The sequence below is a fragment of the Coptis chinensis genome, chromosome 9 (genome assembly GCF_015680905.1).
Source record: "Coptis chinensis isolate HL-2020 chromosome 9, ASM1568090v1, whole genome shotgun sequence".
Classification (NCBI taxonomy): Eukaryota; Viridiplantae; Streptophyta; class Magnoliopsida; order Ranunculales; family Ranunculaceae; genus Coptis; species Coptis chinensis.
The window spans coordinates 4,395,714-4,416,235 of NC_141464.1; the positions used below are offsets into that span (position 1 = coordinate 4,395,714).

The 20,522-nt window shown below is 35.5% G+C and overlaps 1 protein-coding gene and 1 non-coding gene across 5 annotated transcripts; both read left to right on the forward strand.

Moving 5' to 3' along the window:
* The first annotated feature begins 15,996 nt into the window (after positions 1–15,996).
* LOC147474477 (uncharacterized) lies at positions 15,997–20,522 on the forward strand. Of its 4 annotated transcripts, none has more exons than XR_015208138.1 (4): positions 15,997–16,615; positions 16,993–18,176; positions 19,210–19,483; positions 19,669–20,522. XR_015208138.1 is itself a non-coding variant. In XM_086583225.1 (3 exons), the coding sequence occupies exons 1-2, from the start codon at positions 16,316–16,318 to the stop codon at positions 18,130–18,132; spliced, it is 1,440 nt and encodes a 479-aa protein (XP_086439351.1). In that variant the 5' UTR covers positions 15,997–16,315; the 3' UTR covers positions 18,133–18,176; positions 19,669–20,522. The 4 variants fall into 4 exon arrangements, 2 of the variants coding, with proteins under 2 accessions (XP_086439351.1, XP_086439350.1); XR_015208137.1 differs by having other exon boundaries at positions 19,210–19,335; XM_086583225.1 differs by lacking the exon at positions 19,210–19,483.
* On the forward strand, positions 16,096–16,167 carry TRNAW-CCA (transfer RNA tryptophan (anticodon CCA)). Its single transcript has one exon. It is a non-coding gene; the product is annotated as a tRNA-Trp (tRNA).

A 20,522-nucleotide genomic window follows, 5' to 3' on the forward strand; every position in this document is an offset into this window, starting at 1 on the left:
CTTATCTTGAGATGTCCTTCAAGCTTCTTTTTTCTTAAAAGGATGGATGATCGCGGTTAAAATTACCTCAATATCCAAAATTCTAATCTTGAAAGAAAACGTTAAACATAAACAACTTAAAAGCGGCGGTAGCCATTTTGCATCCTCTTTGGATATGTAAATGGTATAGTCGTTGAACAAAAGAGAAGCTTATCAAAACCTAATTATCCCTCAATAAGTAAAGGATGAGTAAGGTATCGTTCCACTTTTAAGTGTATGTTTATATGAAGGACAGGACTGGAAAAGGGGTTTGAGGGATTAAAAACTATGGTTATAGATATTGTAGATTCTAATGCTAAACTAAACTAAACTAACTAAACTTAAACTAAACTAAACTAAACTAACTAACTAAACTTATATACTAAAACTAAGAATTGGAAATAGGGAGAGAATATGAGAGAGATAGATTCAAGAGATTCAAATCCACCAATGCTTTTGATTCAATGACCTTTTGCTTTATGTTGTTCTCCAAGTAGACTTCAATCGGGCAATCAAGGCGAGTGTTGATGCCTTTTGGGTGAAACATCGTTAAACAATTAACTCTACTTAAGGTTGTTCCTATGTTCATGTTACTAGTATCTTCTTTCCTTTTATGTGAGCTTAGGCGGCTATTCAATGAATCACCATCTAAAGGCAAACACAAGGAATACTTCCCTTACTCTAAAACATTACACAATTAGAAGAAAAGTAGAGAATAATAGTATAATATTCAATTACAATAAATAAAACTCTATTCTAGCATTATATTCAATTGCAATAAATAAAAGCATATTATTAACAAATATTCAATTGCAATAAATAAAACCCTAAACTAGCATGATATTCAATTGTAATAAATAAAAACCTTAATCTATACTTCCATCCCCTGGTGTGGGCAATGGAACTAATAACTAAAAACATAAAGAACTAACCTGATTGAAGAACACCATAAACCAGAAGAATCATTAAACCTTAAGCACCGGCTTCATCTCCTCCCTTGAAGGAGAAGATTAGCCTTTCATATAGAAGGAAGAACACGAAGAACGAGAAGAAGAAGAGTTGAAGAACATAAGACTAGAAAGACTAATTTATTAAGACTCAGCTAGTTAAAACCGATCTTTTATTATTAATCTCTCTCGCCTCAAGTTCTAGAGACAAGAATATAAGTGAATTGGCAAATTACATGAGGCACTTAGGTCCTCTATTTATAGGGGTTACAATGAGTTCTAGAAGCATTCCAAACCATCATTTATTTCCTAATACAAATAGACTTCTTTCGAGTCCAACTTCATGTCCAAAACCGAAGGAATTGGCTACGGATTTCGATCCATGCGTCGGACTCATTATCCATCGTCTCGGACTCAAGCAATGCGTCACGGGATGCTCGATCTATCGTCCCGGACTCATTCAATGCGTCTGCGGGCTTTCGATCCATGCGTCCCCCAAAGCGTAAACTCTATTTTTCTCTTTTGTTCTATTTTCTATCCTCTTTTTTGGGCTTTGGTCCAAGCAACGAATCCTTTGGCCTTGGGCTTCCAAATAGACTTTAATATAGGTCCAAGTTGCATCTTTAACAGCTCAATTCCTTGGCCTTCTCCATGATTGTCCACGGGCCTCCCATGTGATCCTTAATGCTCCGAATTGCCCGTTTTACCCTATTTTCTCTAATATTCTATAAAACTCTCTTTTTACCTGTAGAATCTTAAAACACAACTTATAAACACTATTAGTCCACTAAGATGGCTAAACAAGAGGCATAATCGAGGGTTAAATAGCACTTTTTGAGCACTTATCAACTGGATCATTGAGAATAGTCTCTTCGACATCTGGAGAGCGCAACTCATGATAATGTTTGCTTAAATTGGCCATTTACTTGAAATTCGCTACCATCATTTACGTTTTTTCAAAATATTAGCCCCATAAGGGGTGACAGTGCAGAGACGATGAAAGGACGGACCATCGAAGTTTTTAATTTTCTGGAAAAATTTGTAATCTTGAGTTGTACATCAAAACTTTTTAACCGACTTTAAATTCTTTTCTCAATATGTGCTTGTCATGCACTCTTTTCATGTTGGCTTTATAGATTTCGAGATATCATAGGCATCACTCGAATTTCCTCAAGCTCATTTAAGTGCAAATTTTCTTTTCGCTGCCACGTTAGTGTTATAATTGGGCTTTTGATGGCCCATAGAGCCGGTGCTCAAGTTCAACCCGGCGGATGACAAGGTTTTTCAAAAACGAGGCGATAAGGAGACATCCCTATAGGTGTCTTAAAAGTCGTTATGTATGCCCACAAGGCATCGGATAATCGTAGAGACCGATCTTTCCTAGATGGATTAACGTTTTTTTTCCAAAATGGATTTGATTTCTCGATTAGAGACTTTTACTTGACCATTTGGTTTGAGGATGATACGGAGTTGCCACTTTGTCGCGTGACTCCATATTTCTTTACTAATGATTCAAAAATTTATTGCAGAAATGTTTTCCCCATCACTAATTATAGCTTTTGGAACACCAAATCGAGAGAAAATATTTTCTTTTAGGAACAAAGCGACGTTTTTATGATCAATAACCACGACATGCCAATGCCTCAATCCATTTTGACACATAGTCAACTGCTACAAGTATGTATAGGAAGCCATGAGAATTTGGAAATGGACCCATGAAGTTGATGCCCCATATATCAAAGATTTCCACAATTAAAATGGGATTTAAGGGCATCATATTACGTTGAGTAATGCGACCTAACCTGGCTGGCAGCGATTGCATGCTTTGCATTGCTCATGTGCATCTCTAAACGGTGTTGGCCAATAAAAACCACATTGTAGAACCTTGGCCGCAGTTTTTTCTTACCACTAAAATGGCTACCATAAGATTGTTCATGGCGGAAAGGATAACACATCATTATGTTCCCGGTCGGGAATCTGGCGGCGGATTAGTTGGTCCGAACAATACTTGAAGAGGTATGGATCATCCCGAAATAAAATTTCACGGTGGATAAAAAATTCCGGTCATTTACGAGACCAAGATAAAGGGACTTCCTCGGTAACTAAGTAATTTACTATGTCGGCGTACCGGGGGACGAAAAATGGAATACAAGTGTTCATCCGGAAAGGAATCACGGATAGGTTCGGTATCGGTATCAACATCAGCGACAAGTCTTGATAAATGGTGCGCAACCACATTTTCGCTACCTTTTTATCTCTAATTTCTAGAGTAAACTCTTGCAAAAGGAGAATCCATCGGATCAACCTTTGTTTTGCATCTTTTAAGCTAATAGATAGCGAAGCGTCGCATGGTCGAGTGTAGACAATAGTTGGAGACCCACTAGGTAAGGGCGAAACTTATCCAACGATATACAACGGGCGAAACTCTTTTCGGTGGTGGTATAGTTACGTTGAGCTTCATTAAGGGTTTTACTCGCGATAGTAAATGACAATTGGCTTATCTTCTCGGCGTTGCCCTAGTATGCGACTCTATAACATAGTCACTTTCGCGTCACACATTAATTCAAAAGGTTTAGACCAATCGGTGGTTGAATTATGGGGAGTGGTAGTTAAGGCGGTTTTGAATATCTCAAAGGCTTGTTTGCAATTGAAACTGAAATAAAAAGCGGCATCTTTAAGCAAGAGATTGGTTAAAGGTCTAGCAACCTTTGAGAAATTTTGAATAAATCTCTTATAGAAACCTGCGTGTCCTAAAAATGCACGCGAATGTTTGAATTGTTTTGGTATAGGAAGTGAAGCAATTTTTTCTATCTTAGCTTTGTCGACTTCGATTCGGTCTTTTGAAGCGATGTAACCTAAAACTATTCCTTTAGTAACCATGAAATGACATTTTTCCCAATTAAGAACAAGGTTTTCTCTTCACTGGCGTGTAAAGACCTTTTCAAGATTTGATAGAAGCTATCGAAAGAATCTCCATATATTGAGAAGTCGCCCATGAATACTTCCATAAACCGTTCAACCATATATCGAAAAAATATGAAACATGCGGCATTGGAAAGTACCGGGTGTATTGTAAAAGGCCAAATGGCATTCGTTTATATGCAAATGTACCAAATGGGACGGTGAGCGTTGTCTTTTCTTGATCGGCCGGGGGTCTATGACTATCTTAAAATAACTTGAATAACCATCAAGAAAACAGTAATAGGCATGACCGGCTAAACGTTCAAGCATCGATCGATGAATGGAAGTGGAAAGTAATCCTTATAAGTTCTGCATTAAGTTTCGCGATAGTCAATGCATATTTTCCATTTCATTGGGATCTGGCGGAAATGCATTCATCTTTATCATTTCGCACAACTGTAATGACATTTTTTATTGGAACCACGTGTCTTGGACTTACCCAAACAATATCGGAGATAGGGTAAACAATACCCGCATCTAGTAATTTTAACACTTTCTCTCGGACCACATCTTTCATGGTAGGGTTTAGATGACGACGCGGTTCCATAACGCGTCTTAGCATTTTCTTCTAGGTGTATGCGATGGGTGCACACATTAGGTTCAATGCCTTTAATGTCATCGAGGGACCATCCAATAACATAACGATGTTGTTGAATGACATTAATTAAACGAGCTTCCTGATCGTCAGTCAATTATTAAGAAATAATAACTGGGTGACGACCATCGGCATCAAGCTGTACGTATTTTAATTCCGAAGGAAGAGGTTTTAAATCGAGGGGTGGTGGGTATTAAAGATTCTTGAGGAAGGTCATCATCCATGTAGTAAACAGATTGATGATCATCCAAGTTACTTGACATCACTGTTGTAGGGTCAAATAATGGTACTGACTCAAATAACTCATTTACTTCTTGTGTATAATCATCGTCCTCAAACTCAGATTCGCTAAAGGAAAGAAATTGGTACACTTCATCTTCGGGAAAAGAGTTTGTGAAATACTCTTGCGGAATCTTTGTCAACCCCTGTTGACCTCACCATCAATGTCGCTCGGAAGTTGTTTCATCAACTTGAAACACATTCACCTCGACCGAAAGATTTTCGAAGGACATGGTCATGGAACCATCTCTATAGTTAATAAGAGCATTAGATTGGCGAGGAGCGGATGTCCTAAGATGATAGGAATGGAATCACATGCAACTTCTGTATCCAAAATAACAAAGTCTACAGGATAGAAGAAATCTTGGACTTTTACAAGGACGTTTTCCACAATTCCTTTTGGATACTTTATGGAACGATATGCTAATTGTAAAGTCATGGTGGTAGGTTTGAGCTCATGAAGACCTAGTTGTTTAAATAAATAATATGGAAATAGGTTCACACTAGCTCCTAGGTCTAGTAGTGCAGTAACCGTGTATTTGTCACCTAAGGTGCATGGAACCGTTGGTCTACCAGGGTCTTTGTATTTTACTATACCATTGTGTTGATGATGGAGGAAACCGTTCAAATGAGGAACACTTGTTGAGGAACATTAGTTTCTCTTTTTGTGGTGCACATATCTTTTGAAATTTTGCATGTTTTGGTAATAGTTTTAAGGCATCGAGAAAAGGTAAGTTAATTGTTAAATTTTGAAAAGTCTCTCGAATTTCAGCAAAATTCTCATCGGGTTTATTCTTTTTGCCGCGCGCAGAAAACGGTGCCTTAGGGCTGAATTTGGCAAAGGGACACTTGCTTGTTTCCCTACATTGAGGAGGTGTTGACTTTGTTGGATCCGGGGAATCTTAGTAGGTTCATTATTAGAAATAGATTCCTTGGAACCCTCTTTTTCCTTTGGGTGATCATCGGCATACGTGATCGATTGTCTGTTTTTCCAGATTGTAGAGTAGTGATTGCATGCACCTCACCTTGGTTGGGGGTGGTTGTACGAGGGGCATTGGTGAGTTCAAAAGGTGTGTTCTTTGGTTTAGGGTTTGGAAGCGCTTGTGCAGGAAACACGCCTTTCTCGACTCTTTTCTTGCACCAATTCTTTGAAGTGATTGTTGGATAGGCGTTAAAATTTGAGATTTGTTGGTTCATGTAAGCCAAGAAAGTCTCATTTGTCCTATCCGTAATGGTTGGCGAGTTGTTACAGGCGGTAGTAGTTCTTGATTATTGCTTAGAAGTTGGTGATTATAGGTTGGATCTGGATTAGCTGGAACAAGGCTGCGGTTGGTTTGATAATTCGCATTGGAATTATTTTGAAATTGACCTTGTTGGTACTGTTGATTATTTCCTTGGCGGTATGGAATAAAGGTGTTGTTTGGGCGAACAAGTGGATTAGCAAAACCTGGAGGGGCCTCCATCTGTTGGTTATTTTGGCGCCAAGCGAAATTTGGATGTTGTCTCCACGGTGCATTTGGAATGTTGAATGCACATGCCTCCTCCGTTTGTTGAGTAGGGGAAGCATATAACAAGGGACAATAGGCATCAGGATGGTCAGGACTGAGACAAAGGACACATGGGGATGTGTCCACGTTCATAACTGGTTTTGGTAGTTGATCATTTACTTGAACTGCAAGGGCATCTACTTTTTTAGTTAGGGATTCTATTAAATTTTTTAGTTCAGGATCGGGTTTAACCTCAAAAATAGATGTAGTTTTTGTAACAGTATCCTTTGATGATCTAAACGACTCAGTGTTACCCCAGTGTGTACCTTTTTTCGCTTGTTTTTCAAGAAAAGTATAAGCTTCAGTAGCTCCTTTGTCCATGAAGCAACCTCCGTTCATTATATCAAGAGTTTCTTTTGATGATCGTGAACCATTAAAGAATGAGCGAACAAGGACGGCTTTGTCTAGTTGGTGGTGAGGACATTCTAACGTGAAGATCGATAAAAGCGACTCCATGCTTCCGTAAAGGATTCATGAGGATTTTTGACGAAAGAACTGAATTTTTACGGAAGCATTTCAGGTTGTTTTCTTTCGAGTGTAAAATTGAGGCATGAAAGCTTGAACTAGTTTATTCCATGTGTCTATGGACTATGGTCGTTGTCCTGCTAGCCAAATTGACGCTTTTTCCGCTAAAGTGAATGGAAACGATCGAAGCAAGAGTTGTTCCTTAGAGGCTATTTGGATGGTGAAATGTTGTTGCCACTTGTTGAAACTTACGAAGATGATTGTAAGGTTTTTCGTGCTCCAAACCATGATATATAGGTAACAAACTGAAAACGTTTGGTGGGATACGAAAATCAGCGACAATGTCCTCAAGTTTGATCTGAGGAAGAAGGTCCTTCCCGTAATGTCAAAGATAGAAGTCCGAGAGGGGGCTTCTCTGGCAGTGGAGGATCATTGGCCATAATAATGAGAAGTTGATGGCGATGAAGGATCGTGATGAATGTAATTAGCAGAAGAAGAACAATTTTTAGGTGAGAACTTACGCAATTGCTTATCGTATTTTTTTCGGCGATAGGTATGTTCAATTTCTTTAGTGGAACCAGACCTTAATCTCATGCAAGCATAAAATTAGATCTAACTTACGAAGGAATTTAGTAGGACTCGAATTTTATTATTATCTTAAGCATTAGAGTTGAACAACATATGCCTAAGCTGCTGCTAACGTAGCAGTGAAGCTAGGAATACGTGTGCATAAAACCAATGCCAGTCCAGTCACAAAGAGATATGAGGGAGGATTTCGTGCAAGCACGGTTCTAATTAAGTAACCTCAATCTTTCAAGTTTCCTAGACACCATTGGAATATGATTAAGATTTATGGAATTAAAATTTATGCAAAGGCGGTATCAATTTTAATTTAATTTATTTATTTATTTTTATTTTTTAAAGATTTATGCAAGGGTTAAAATATAAACATGCAAATATGATCTACTCATACAATACTAGGTGCAGTAGCATGTGAAGATACTCTACTCATACGTATAGCTATACGAATAGGCAAGCTTATGTCATCGATAAATACTTCCATACGTACAGGCAAATATACATCAGTAATATGTATATGTACGCTAGTTTGTAAATCGATATTACGTAAACGTATATCAACATTAACAGGCAAATTTGAATCACTCATACGTATCTAAATACATTAGCATGCGGAGATAGTATACATACGCAGATAAATACGACAAAACTAAACATGCAAGGTATTATATATAAACTAACATACGACTCTTGTATTGCATAATAATTCGATTTCGACAATACTCATTGAGATTGAAATGTCATATGTCATAGAGAGCAGCTTTACCCCGTAGGGTTTAGAAACAACTTACCCAACTCAGATTTTAACCCTCGTTGGAATGTTCTCCTCTTTCTTGACAAAATCGACTTATTAGACAATACCATGTACGTATACGTAGAGAATACTAAACATGCAATAATAGACACTTATACATATAAATATAGATAACCATGCAAAACAGTACCATTGGTATGTACATATACATTAATATGCAATTCATACCCACTTAATCGCATATAAATATTTACTGGCGTATTAATATGATTCATGCATATTTCGAGCCTAAGACGTAAATAATAATCCATAAACTAATTTATAATAACTACGTACATGGCATTCATGCAGACAAAACGAAAAATAAAAATAACACTGAAAATTTGAAACATGTAGCTTCCCGCTAGTCCGCCTTTGAACTGAAACAGACATTTCAATCCGTCGACGCGATTAATCCCAAAGGATTATCGAATTTTCAGGTATAGGTCCAGAGAATTAGGCCTGGCTATGGATCAGGGTGGATCAGTGGATGGTGGCGGTTGAACAGGAGAGGCAAAGGAAGAAATTCACCCGCGGACCTTGGTCAAGATCACTGGCGGGCGACTCCACACGTGCACGCATGTCAAGTAATTCAGAATGAGTTCAAATTTTTCCAGAACTCTTATAATTTCCTGCAGTGTACTCTCCCAGTCCTAACTTTTAGTACCTGGAAGTGCAACGAAAAATTTGTGAGTGAACAAGTCTATTGCGAGGCAAAAATCTGAAAAAATAATAAAAACGTAATAACGAACGAGAAAGAAAGAAAAGAAGAGAATGGGGGTTCCCCCTTGATGCAACGTCCGATCTGTAGAACACGTTCTATGGCTTTTCCCCGGCAGCGGCGCCATTTTGATATTGCTCTTTTCTACGTCTTTAGAGTTTGAACTCTCTAAATTGATACAAAAGCAACTTAAAGTTCCTTACTCACGATTTTCGTTTTCGTAGAGCTAAAGTAAGGATTCGAACCAACCTAAAGTCTAGGACAACTACAAATTGTTTGTTACTCTTAGGGAACTAATGAGTAAGGTTATATTACTAATGCTAGGTTTCTTTCCTACACAACATTAAGAAAAACATTAAAGTTTGAAATCATGCACTTAATACAAAAGACAAATTACTAAAGAAAAAAATGGAGAGCTAATCCTCCTCATATGAAACTAACATTTAGTTGTTGATTTGAAAAGTTTATTGATTCTTCCTAGACTCATAGACAAGCCCCTAATGGAAGAAAACTTGATCCCTAGCATGTATGGCTCACTTAAGAGCTCATACATGCTAGCAAGTGGAACCAAGAAATGACTTATCTCTAAGCTCATTGCTTTGTTTCCTAACTAGACACTACACCAACTATCATTTTGGGATAGGATGTAGAGCTAGTTGTTCTTCCTAACAACCTACCAAACCAACAACAATTGTTTTTCCCTCACATGAGTTGGATTAACTTCCCAAAAGGGAAGTTAGCTCATGATCCTTGGGACAAGGAAATTACAACTAGAAAAACAAAAAAAAAAAGAGAAAGAGGAAGAAGATAAACAATCAAACTCACTTGCTTTTTATTTTCTAGAAGAAAACAAATGTTTCCTCCATTAAAACTATTACAAGCTTCTTACCAAAACTAAAAACTAAATAATCCCCATGACTAAGGAACTAAAATAATACCATGTAAGAAAAATAAGTCAAGGGAGTAAATGGAGTGTCCCCCCCTTGTCTATTTTCTTCTCCATTTGAGAGAAATCTCATTTCCTCCCGTGAAACATCAAACCACATTTACTTCATTTTTATCCACCACATTAAAACAAAGTGACACCTTCCTTTTTTTCACTATTAACACCTAATCTAATTTATTACATGCAAGGTGTCAACTTTGCACCAATAATTTATTATTTTTGTCTTGACATGCTCCATGATCGATGACTCATCCAATCTTGTGGCCCCGTGAGGTAGGTCTAATGCGATCGATGGCGGTCCCGGTATTTTGGGCATTTTACAACTTTCCCTATCGTAGAGTTCATCATACGATTATGCGGCGACTCTCTTGTCGATTCGAGTCCTGGTTCGAGAGGTAGGAGCTTTGGAAGTTTGATATTTAAATGCTTGGTTGGAAGAATTCATATATCTGCGTTCCTCGTGCTTTTTATCGCGAGGTTTAACCAATATTTCCATGTTTATCGCAAATACACGCAAAAGTATGAAAACATATTTATTTCATGATTATTAAACACATAATTAACCAAATTTATATATCTCAATGGGGTTTCATAATACACTTTTGGGTGCTTATCAGTATGCATGAGTCGTCTCCCCCTCACCTTTTTCTCTCCTAATCAATAAGATACTGATTTACCCAAAATAAAAAGACATACCAATGTGCATGTTTCGGTTCTACTTCCTATTAACAATTACAGTTTTTGTTTTAAATGCCGTGAACCATAATATACAAGTCGAATTAGTACAGGGCGCAAAAAATGGCAAACTTACAACGATTTCATGAGCTGATACATAGGAATATTCAGAAAAAAGAGGGAACATGAATCCACTTTCCTTGTTCTAATGTCAACAGATTAGCGCATGCAGCAAGAGCACTAACAAGGGTAAACTCATTTGGAGAAAATACAACATATATAAATAAATAATAATAATAATAATAATAATAAAACATTAGATCTTACCATAGACAGTGCTGATTGGGTTCATATCAACTTGAGAGAGAGAGAGAGAGAGAGAGAGAGAGAGAGAGAGAGAGAGTTCCAACCACGATCATGGAGAAAACACAGAGAAATCATAGTTTCTCTTTTTCGAGACGGGGGGAGAGAGATCCAAAGTGTGGATTTCTAATTTGAGCTAGGAAAAGGCGTTTTACCCCCACTTTGTTGTTTGAAATTTGGAGTGTTAGATCATCGATCTTGAGGCGAGATCGGACGGCTGAGGAGAAGTGTGAGATAAGAGTGGCAATATTAGAGTGGCACTCTAGACAAATATATATATATATATACTAAAGCAAAGACCTTTAAAAGATGATTTTCTCTCTCCTATATGGCACTCTAATATAAGAGTTAGTCTTTTCTCTATCCTATGTGGCACTCTAATATGAAAGATAGTATCTTCTAATAGCTTACAATCCCACGTACATAGAATCTCTTTGGAGAGTTTGAGTGTATTTACAATTCTTATATTTGGAGAGTTTGAGTGTATTTCTAATTCTTATATATTTGATCAAATAAAAAAAAATTGCTAAAAAATAAATAATTTGTAGAAAATAATTTCCTATTACGAATCAAACACTTTTAGTATTCCAATTCTTATATATTTGATCAAATAAAAAAAATTGCTAAAAAATAGGTGATTTGTAAAAACTAATTCCCTATTACAAATCATACAATTTTAGTGCATATGATAAAGCACTGACTTATTTCGAATATATCTTTAACATAGCCTCAAAACATAGTTAAAAACAATTATACATAAAATAACATCACAAAATATATAATAGAAAATGAAAAAAAAAATAATAATAACGGCAAAACAATCATAACAGATATTTTAAAATATGTATAATACTGAATAAAACTAACGTCAAAAAACAATTAATGGAGAACCGAAAACTGGATGCAAATATATCGAACTAACCTCAAATAATATTTAACGGAAAATCGAAAGCTGAATGCAAATGTAAGCATTAAACTAATCTTAAAAAGTAATTAATAGAAAATCAGAATATGGATACAACTACATTAAACTAACCTCAAAGAATAATTAACGGAAAATCAAAACTTTGATGCAAATACATCAAACTAACATCAAAAAATAATTGTCGGAAAATCGAAAACTGGATGCAAATGCATTGAGCTAACCCTCAAAGATTAAATTAACGAGAAATCGGAAACTAGATGCAACTGTATTAAACTAACCTCAAAGAAAAATTAATTATAAATTGGAAACATAATGCAAATGCGTGTAACTAATCTTAAAAAATAATCAACGGGAAATCAAAAATCGGATGCAACTGCACTGAACTAATATAAAAAAAATACACTAGATGCAAAACCTCAAGAAATAATTAACGGGAAATTGGAAACTGGTTGCAAATTCATTGAACTAACCTCAAACAATAATTAGCGGGAAATCGAAAACTATATGCAAATGCAACTTTATCAAATAATAAACGAAAAATTGAAAACTGGATGCAAATGTATTAAACTAATCTCACCAAATAATTATCAGGAAATCATAAACTGGATGCAAATGTATTGAACTTACCTCAAAGAACAATTAACAGAAAATTAGAAATTGGATGCAAATGTATTGAACTAACCGAAAAGAATAATTAACGAGAAATCACAAACTGGATGCAACTGCATTAAACTGATCTCAAAAAATAAATAACAGGAATTGAAAATTGGATACAACTGCATTGAACTAACCTCAAAATATAAATAACGGAAAATCAGAAACTGGATGCAAATGTATTGAACTAACCTCAAAACATAGTTGGGTTATATGTTGTGGGAATGTCTCGATAAGTATAGTTTTACATTTAAAATGGTGTTTATATTATGTCTTTCCGTATGATTGAGAACTCCTTGCTATTCGAGTAGCTTCAATATATATGAACTTCTCTTTATTAGGCAATCTCATAAAACTTCAATTAAACTTCTATTATTAAACAACAAAATGAAATTGAAGGGTTTTATTAAAGGCGAGTTATGTTTTTTTTAATGGAGAGTGAGGTTTTCACATTATAAGAAATTTGGTTGAGTGATTAATATAATATCAATATATAATAGTTTTGCATATTTGCAAATATTTTTTAGAATAATTAATATAACAACACCCGTTCGTAGATAATCTTTGAAGATTCCACATAATGAGTTATGCATAATTTAAAGAATAATTAACAGAAAATCGGGAACTGGATAATCTTCGATGATCCCACATAGTAAATTAAGCATAATTTAGTTTTTATATCATGTTTGCAAGGACACTACAGATGGATCAGTAGAAGTTGGTATTGCACACCACATTGGATAATTATAAGAAAATTGGAAACTGGATTCAAATACATAGCTGAGCTCAATGAGTAATTAACGGGAAATCAGAAACTTTATGCAAATTGCATTAAACTAATGATAGAGAATAACTAATGGGAAATTAAAAATTGGATGCAAATCTTTGAAAAATATTTAACGGAAAATCGGAAACGGTATGCAAATATATCAAACAAACCTCAAATAATAATTAATGGAAAACCAGAAACTGGATGCAAATGCATTGAACTTAACTCAAAAAATAATAAACAAAAAATAAAAACTGAATGCAACTGCAGTGAACTAACCTCATAGAATAATTAGTGGAAAATCGGAAACTAAATGCAAATGCATTGAAATAACGTCAAATAATAGTTAACGGAAAATCAGAAACTGGATATAATTGTATCGAACTAACCTCAAAGCATAAATAATTATAAACTAAATGCATATGTATTGGAATAACCTTAAAGAGTTATTAACAATAAATTAGAAACTGGATCCAAATGCAATGAACTAATTTCAAAGACTAATTAACGAAACATTGAAAAATGGTTGAAACTGCACTAAACTAACCTAAATGAATAATTAACAGGAAATTATAAATTTGATGTAACTGTATTGAACTAACCTCAAAAAATAATTAACGGGAAATCGGAAACTTGATACAATTGCATTGAACTAACCTCAAAGAACAATTAACATAAAATCGAAAATTGGATGCAACTGCATTGAACTAATCTCAAAGAATAATTAACGAAAAACCAAAAACTAGATGCAGCTGCATTAAACTAAAATAAGAAATTAACTAATGGGAAATCAGAAATTGGATGCAAATGCATTGAAATAATCTAAAAAAATAGTTAACTAAAAATCGGAAGTTGAATGTAACTGCATCGCACTGACCTCAAAGCATAAATGTCTACTTTTTTAGCTTTCTCACATTAGTAATTACGAGTAATTAGGAACCCAAAACGAAAGTGAGTTTATAAAACAGACTCTTACATGTATGCAAACAAATTGTAAACTATCAAACTAACCTAGAAAAGCAATTAACGGGAAATCAGAAACTGGATGCATATGTATTGAACTAACCTCAAAGAGTAATTAACGGGAGATTGGAACCTGGATGCAAATGCAATGACCTAATCTCAAAGATTAATTAACAAAACATCGAAAACTGGATGCAACTGTACTGAATTAACCTTAATGGATAACTAACGGGAAATCATAAATAAGTGGATGCAATTACACTGAACTAACCTCAAATAATAATTAACGGGAAATCGGAAACTTGATGCAACTGTATTGAACTAACCTCAAAGAAAAATTAATGAGAAATTGGAAACCGGATGCAACGTACTGCATTAAACTAACCTCAAAGAATAATTAATGAAAAATAAAAAAGTTGATGCAAATGCATTGAACTAATAACCCTAAAACATATTTGTATTATATGTAGGGGGAATAAATGTCTCGACAAATATAGTTTTGCATTTTAAATAGTGTTTATTATAATTCTTTTATTGTGATTGGGAATGTCTTACTATTCAAGTAGCTTCAATATTATCTTCGTCATATTGGACATTCTCACAAAACTTCAATCAAACTTATATTATTAAACCTAATAATAAAAAAAAAGCCGATGAGTTTTATCAAGGTTTGGTGCTTCATTTTTATAGAGAGTGGTCAAGAAATTTAAATGAGTAATTAATATAATGTTCATATCTCATAGCTATGCATAGTTGCTAATATTTTTTAGAATAATTTAATATAATGACACTCGTTGGTAGCACACATTCATGTGATAAATCTTTTCAAGTGGGAGTAGTGCATTCTTTGAGGATATGGAAACAATCAATCTGTTTTAGTGATTTGTACACATTACGTAAGCAGAATGGTGATGATTTACCGCTAAATTATCATAAATCTAATAAAACTATTATACAAGCTAGATCGAGTTTAAGATAATTTTATTTGAAAATTACGGATTAATATTCTAAACCACAATGTGAAGATGCTATCTCAATTTGATCCCTTAGTTTCTCTGTGTTTTCTCCATGATCGTGGTTGGAACTCTCTCTCTCTCTCCTGCTAAGAATCAAGTTGATATGAACCCAATCAGCATTGTCTATGGTAAGATCTAATGTTTTATTATTATTATTATTATTATTATTATTTATTTAGATCTGTTGTATTTTCTCCAAATGAGTTTACCCTTGTTAGTGCTCTTGCTGCATGCGCTAATCTGTTGACATTAGAACAAGGAAAGTGGATTCATGTTCCCTCTTTTTTCTGAATATTCTTATGTATCAGCTCATGAAATCGTTGTAAGTTTGCCATTTACCCTTGAAACAAATTCAAACACAAATCTTGTTCAGGAAAGACATACATAAGCCTCGACAGTGCTGATTGGGTTCATATCAACTTGATTCTTAGCAGGAGAGAGAGAGAGAGAGTTCCAACCACGATCATGGAGAAAACACAGAGAAATCATAGTTTCTCTTGCTGTCGAGATGGGGGAGAGAGAGATCCAAAGTGTGGATTTCTAATTTGAGCTAGGAAAAGACGTTTTTACCCCCACTTTGTTGTTTGAAATTTGAAGTGTTAGATCATCAGATCTTGAGGCGAGATCGGACGGCTGAGGAGAAGTGTGAGATAAGAGTGGCACTCTAGACAAACCGTATATATATATTCCTAAAGTACAAACTTCATAGAACGTATACAGAATTACAGTACCCATCCAATTAAAATGACTTAGGAATATATATGAAGATATACTTAGGCAGATACTTATATTCACTGCAAGGACAATTTCTTACATCCAACGAAAATCATCAACAGTAGAATTGAGAATTAAAATAAAACGTCAATCAAAACACTAATAGGATCCGTGGCGCAATGGTAGCGCGTCTGACTCCAGATCAGAAGGTTGCGTGTTCGATTCACGTCGGGTTCACAAATTTCATTTTTCCTCAAAAAACTTATCTGGAAAAATCTTCTTCTATTCATCTCTGAGTTTCCAACCTCATTTTTTACTTGAATTCTACATTCTCTACTTCAAATTCCATGACCCATTTCACCAATTTCAACACACCCAACAAAAAATGTTTCAACTCAACACTGTGACACCATTTTCTATCAACTTCAAACCAACTCAGTTCCATCTTCAAAACAGCCCCTTTACTAGAATCAGTTGCATTTCAACTAGGCCAAAGAGGAAAGCAGGTGTGAAAATCGACAAGTCAGAAACTGAAGAGTTGGTTAAGACTCTTTTAAGGAATTTTAATGATAAGAAACCTTTGGTTAATGTATTGGATAAGTATGTTAAGTTGATTAGAACCGAACATTGTTTTCATTTGTTTGAAGAACTTGGGAAGAGAGATAAGTGGCTTCAATGCCTCGAGGTTTGTTTTTCTTCTGTTTTTTTTTTTAACATTTTGATTGAACTTGTGTAAATACCATTTTGGGTCTAATCATCAAAATCATTAGTCAATGTTAGAAGTGTCATCATTAGTCAAAATCATTAGGCCAAATGTCCATCTATTTAATGCCATATGATACAACTCTAATGTCACATACAAAGGAAACTGATTTTGGTGAAGATGATCCCTAATTATTGCCCCTAAAAGCCACTCAGCACAGTTCATAGCAAAGACATTCATTTATAAATATAGGTGTTTCGAATGACAAAGGTGACCTAGATGATGCATATCATTATGATTCTTTCTATCAAAACATCTTTTTGAATGCATTGGTTGCTCTGATTCAAATGTTGAATCAGGTATTCAGGTGGATGCAGAAACAGCGCTGGTACGTTGCGGATAATGGTGTTTATTCTAAGTTGATATCGGTGATGGGAAAGAAAGGCCAAATACGGATGGCCATGTGGCTCTTCTCAGAGATGCGTAACAGTGGTTGCCGGCCGGATACATCTGTCTACAATTCACTCATTTCCGCTCATCTGCATTCCAGAGATAAATCCAAGGCTTTAGCAAAAGCCCTTGGATACTTTGAGAAGATGAAAGGCATAGAGCGGTGCAAACCGAGCATTGTCACGTACAATATTCTCTTGAGAGCTTTTGCGCAGGCACGCAAGGTGGATCAAGTCAATGCATTGTTCAAAGATCTTGAGGAGAGCATCGTTTCCCCTGATATCTATACTTATAATGGAGTGATGGATGCATATGGAAAAAATGGGATGATTAGAGAAATGGAATCTGTACTTTCGCAAATGAAGAGTAATCAAATCAAGCCAGATGCCATCACCTTCAACCTGCTGATTGATTCATATGGGAGGCGACAAGCTTTTGAGAAGATGGAACAAGTATACAAGAGTTTATTGCGCTCCAGGGAAAAGCCAACTTTGCCCACATTCAATTCCATGATCACAAATTATGGGAAGGCTAGACTTAAAGATAAGGCTGAGGCTGTTTTTAAAAAGATATACGAAATGGGTTACAAGCCAAGCTATGTTACTTATGAGAGTCTCATCACAACTTATGCTTTATGTGATTGTGTTTCAAAGGCCAGAGAAATATTTGATGAGATGATGGATTCAAAAAAAGAAATGCATGTTTCAACTCTAAATGCTATGCTTGATGCTTACTGTATGAATGGATTGCCCGCTGAAGCAGATCAGCTTTTTGAATATGCTCATAAGAATGGGTTGCTTCCAAATGCCTCAACTTATAAACTTCTGTACAAGGCCTATACTAAAGCTAATATGAAGGAGCTTGTACAGAAATTGCTAAAATACATGGACAACAGTGGTATAGTTCCAAACAAGAAGTTCTTCCTGGACGCTTTAGGAGCCTTTAGATCTTCACGGGCAGGATCAGAATCTAGTCGTGGTGCAACTGGTGCAACTGGTGCAACTACTCAACTAATCGATAAACAGAAGCACAGTGCAAAGGCAACCTGAATCATCTCTTGATTTGCATTTTCAATCTTATAGTCAAGTTGAAGGTTTACATACATCTAAACCTGTTTATGTTTTAGCGAAACCATTTTCTATGTTTTTAGTTTTCCGCGTGTTACCAAACACGTGACACATTTCAAATTCCTGGAAAATGTTTTATTTTCAACCATTTTCCGTGAACCAAACGTAGCCATTGTCTTTAGATGTTGAACTAGTGTATGTATTTTGTTGCTATATGATATCGATGCTTAAACTTTTTCTTCTATGTTCTTGCATTTACTGTCATTTTTCTTGTTGTTGTTCAGATAAAGCTTTGATTTTCTTGGTCTGTGTTACACTTTTTGAAAAATTTATTTTATAATGTGACATAAATATGAACTGTAATTTGCTGGTTGACATGATGCATGCACTTTTTTGAGAAAAATGAAACACCCCCCTTTCATTTTTTAACTCTTGCAATTGTCGAGACGGTTAAGTAGCTGGTTTTTCGAATTAGTATATCTTTTAGTAATTGGGTTTACGACTGAGGTTTAAGGTTTTATATTTGGCTTGGATGTATATTTATTGGATTTTCAGGTTATGACAGGATTGACAGGATGTGTGTATATGAAATATCGAAAATACAATACAAAGGAAACTCTGCCGAATGTTTTTTAGAATGTGATGTTTTATAGTTGGTTTTAGTAAATAGAATATAGTTGGTTGGTCCGTATCACGTCTCAAGTTTGTTTGAATTAGAACTTGGTATATGTATGAATGTATGTGGCTTTTGGATATTATAACTTGGTAATTTATCCGTTCTATTTAGTGAAGTTATTTAATAGAATGTTGTTATACATGTGTTTTTTTTAATGTTTAAATACAATTAGTATATGCTTCTGTGTGTGTGCAGTCTGTGTGAGTGGTCTGTGTGCGAGTGCATTGTGTGTGTGCAGGCTTGGGGTGTGTGTGTGTGTGTGTGGCTTGCAACATATTGAAGTCCAGTATAGCAAGTTCAATCAAAACTGGATTCATTTTCTCTTCTCTCTGATATGCATCAATGTAATATCTAGCTTCTAACCTAGGCATTCTCCAATGCAGGGGAAGCTCCAAGGCATGTGTCACTTCTTCAGCTAGGCTAGGGTGTATATTTTCATTCAGAAGCTTCAAATGTTTCAGAGTGAAGTCTTTGGCTTCATGTAAAGTATTTTCATCTTCGAAACAAAGGTGTGAAGCTTCGTATAAACTTAAACATTCCCTTCACATCCTGACACACGCTTTGTCTCAAACATAGTACTAATAACGCCTCCTTTTTCAACTCTCTCATTCATTTTACTCTCTCTCTCTCTATCTCTCTCGTCTCACACCACAGCATGTTAGTGAACTTTGTATCAATTTGAATATCCATCTCCATTAGTTAATTGTTTAGCTTTAATTGTGATTAAAAAAATATGATTTATTTAGATCTATGTAATGTTTTATTGTTATTGAAATTAATTGAAAGTTGTTAATTGACTATTATTAATTGGGCTAATTCTTATGTTACTGATGATGAAATAGAGTCAAGCAGGATTGGTGATGTTCATGGGGAGTCTGGAAATGGGATTATGGTTGGGGTTGTTGATGACGACGATAGAAATGAAATCCAGCTTGATGAGGAGTCACCGGATGGTGTGGTATGTAATTTGGAAGGAGAGGAGAATGAAGCTTCTGTTTTGATTGTTGATGGAGAAACATTTCCATTGGTTAGTGGCTAAATAGAGTCGAATGGGAGATGCGATGCTGTTGTTCATGAGAAGCTGATAATTTGAAAAAGTTGGAATTGGTAGAGAAAGTTGCTGTTATTGCTAAATCTTCTAATTTCAGCAAGACCCTTTCTGCTGAAGTTGCTTCTCCGGAAGAAGATGAATCTGGTGGACAGATCCTTTCTGAAGATGCCCTCAGTAGAAATGGTAGTTGTACTGCTGGTGTGCATGGAGAGACTGAAAATGGGGGTTCTAGGTTGGAATTAGAAGAGAAGCCAGCTATACTTGCGAATTCTTCAGATGCCGACAATGTTGGTTCTGATGAGATATTGTCTCTTCCGAAGGAATTGAGTCTATGGAGAAGATCTCGGAAAATGACCAGAGTTGTGAACTGAGACAGACTGCTGCTCATGTGGATACCTTTGTTAAGGAAGAGATTCAGACTCCAGAAACAGAAAATGTAACCAATGTTATCTCTTCTTATGCTAATTTCAGAAACAGAAAATGTAACCAACTGAGACAGACTGCTGCTCATGTGGATACCTTTATGTATTGAGGTTTTTTTTAGTGTTTTTTTGTAGTATAGTTTTACAATCTTGTGATGTATGTATTAAGTCATCTTGATCATGTGCATCGGGACTAATATAAACTTCTTGTTTGATGTCCCAA